General features: G+C 35.8%; 1 protein-coding gene across 1 annotated transcript in view; it reads right to left on the reverse strand.

The window, feature by feature from the left end:
• The window catches only part of LOC107712488 (neural-cadherin-like), a gene marked incomplete at its 5' end in the record, with an annotated part of 181,396 nt that extends 180,553 nt beyond the window's left edge, over positions 1-843 (reverse strand). Inside the window, one exon of the mRNA XM_016517756.1 lies at positions 646-843. Within this exon, the coding sequence (XP_016373242.1) occupies positions 646-843 (198 nt within the window). The remainder of the gene's footprint in view (positions 1-645) is intronic.
• Positions 844-2,684: the final 1,841 nt, after the last annotated feature.

Consider the following 2,684-nt stretch of genomic DNA (forward strand, 5'->3'; position numbering starts at 1 on the left):
TATAGAACTAACAATAGCAGACACAGACAGACAGATAGATAGATAGATAGATAGATATTTGATACAAAATACAGCATAAATAGATATTGTGAAATATTTTTTTAACAATTTAAAAGAACTGTTTTCCATTTTAATATATTTTAAAAATTAAATGTATTTCTGTGATGGCAAAGATGAATTTTCAGCAGATATTACGCCAGTCTTCAGTGTCACATGATCCTTCATAAATAATTTTAATATGCTGATTTGCTGCTCAAGAAACATGTATTATTATTATTATTATTATCATCATCATCATTATTTGTGGTTTTATTTTCTTTTTTAAATTTTTTCAGGATTCTTTTAAAAGAATAGCATTTATAGCAAAAGAACAGCATTTGCCTGAAATAGAAAGCTTGTGTAGCATTATACACTCTTGTTCAAAAGTTAAACGTTAAACGTTAAAAGTTGAAAGAAATTAATTAAATTAATGATTTTATTTAGCAAGGATGCATTACATTTATTAAAAGTGACAGTATAAAAATAAAGCTGTCTATTTCAGTTAAATGCTATTCTTTTGGACGTTCTACTTATCAAAGAAACTTAAAAAAATGTACACAGCTGTTTTTAACATTGATATAGGAGGCAGATGGGAAATCTGCTTACCATCAGACAGGAAGTATTCCACCTCTCCATTGATGCCCTCATCACCATCTCTGGCTTGAAGCTTGTAGACTAGAGTGCTTGGTGGGGCATTAGCAGAGACCACACTCAGGTAGGGGAATGGGACCATCGTCCATTCTGGAGCATTATCATTGACATCCATCACCGTCAAATCCACTCTCACCGTATACCAGTCAGGACCTGTAAATATAGAGATTTCCACACTCAAACTTTACTGAGAAATGTCTTTAATCATGAATGTAACAAATCAAATAAAAACCAGAGAAGGCGAAGAAGAAAAAAAGCCATTTAAAAATAGCTGGAGTAGTTTATTTGAATTGCCGGTTTTGTTTGGTATCTTCAGTTTGTGACACAGGACACAAAGCATAAGACCCTGCATTGGCCCTGCATGACTGTGTCATGATATGGGTTTCTTCACAGCACGTCCTCAGAGCAGTTTCAGAAACTACATTTTGAGATTTGATGTTTATTTTTCACAAAAAACGTAAGCTACAAAACATCACAGATGCAGAGACACATTTACATGCAAGTTGGAGAGTATGGCAGATACTAATGAGTGGAGTGTTTTCCTCATGGCAGCGCTTGCTACGTTTAGCTGCTGCGTCGCCTCATTAAACATTCCTTCTTTATCACAATCGTCGCCTTGCAAAGCGACAGAACTAAAGACAGTTTCAGCACACATTTATGGACGACATGGTATCATCATGGAAATGCATGAGCGAAAAAAGCTAAAGGCCAAAAAGAAAGAAAACCGTGTCAGCCGTAAAACAGAAACAACACGCCGGTGTCTTCTCCCCTTTCTGTTACTTTCCACACTCGTTCAATCGCCCCTTCAAAAGCATCTCCCCATTTCCATTTATTTCTTTTTTTCCTCTTTCTAATGAAATTCCTCCCTTGCTCTCACTTTTTCCCTGAGAGAGGTATAAATAGTGGGCTGTCTGTCAGAAGGTGTGTGGAGTGACAGAGTCACGGGCTCTTTGATTCCCCAGGTGATTGGCCCTTTCATTGCCTGTGACAGCACACCTGCTGCCTTACACTCTGCTGGGGAGACACAGAAGAGCAGCAAGAGAGAGAAAGAGAGAAAGATAGAACGAGAGAAGTGGGAGTTAGTGGGGGAGGCTTAGAAAAAGATTAACTTAAGCTCTAGGTTTGGATCAATACAAAATGATTATTAATAATAGATTAATAGATAGAGGAGGTGGGCAAGAGAGAGCCATATTAAGATCGATATATATATATAAGAACGAGAGAGGAGTTAGTGGGGGAGGCTTAGAAAAAGATTAACTTAAGCTCTAGGTTTGGATCAATACAAAATGATTATTAATAATAGATTAATAGATAGAGGAGGTGGGCAAGAGAGAGCCATATTAAGATCGATATATATATATAAAGAGAGAGAGAGAGAGAGTGAGGGCACAGAAAGAGAAAGCAAATCCCTCAGGTGTGTCAGGAGTGTGTCTCAGCTATAGTCCAAGCTCATAACAGGCTATAAGGTTACTCCATTTGTTGAATACAGCAAAAGCTGCTCATAACAAAACACACCGTTGACTCAACCACATCCAGAGCAGTGTTCAAACTTATGCACAGGTCATTATTTACAAGGACACAATAGCAAATAGATTTTTTGCCACCAAAATCTAGCAGTTTGACTTATTGAGTGGGTGGCATGGCCACAATCGTATATCACAGTAACAGTATATGTCACAATATAGTTATTTTTGCTAGACTTTCAACATATATTACATAACTATACATCAACAACCATGAGTAAAGACTGTTCCTACACTGTGGTAAGCTTATGTTATTACCTCAATGAGTCTTTTTATACTTTAAATAACCCTTAAATTTAGTTTTGTTGGATACATTTAGTTTGATTTAATGAAGGTAAATCATTATTTTGACTTGTGTAAAATGAATTAATGTTTGTAAAAAGTAAACCCTTTTTTAGTGTTTAATAACTGTTAAAAAAGGAAGGGAAAAAAACTATTTTGCTTTAGCTTGTGTACTACAAATATTGTTGG

The sequence above is a fragment of the Sinocyclocheilus rhinocerous genome, unplaced genomic scaffold (assembly GCF_001515625.1).
Source record: "Sinocyclocheilus rhinocerous isolate Xijiao unplaced genomic scaffold, SAMN03320098_v1.1 scaffold838, whole genome shotgun sequence".
NCBI lineage: Eukaryota > Metazoa > Chordata > Actinopteri > Cypriniformes > Cyprinidae > Sinocyclocheilus > Sinocyclocheilus rhinocerous.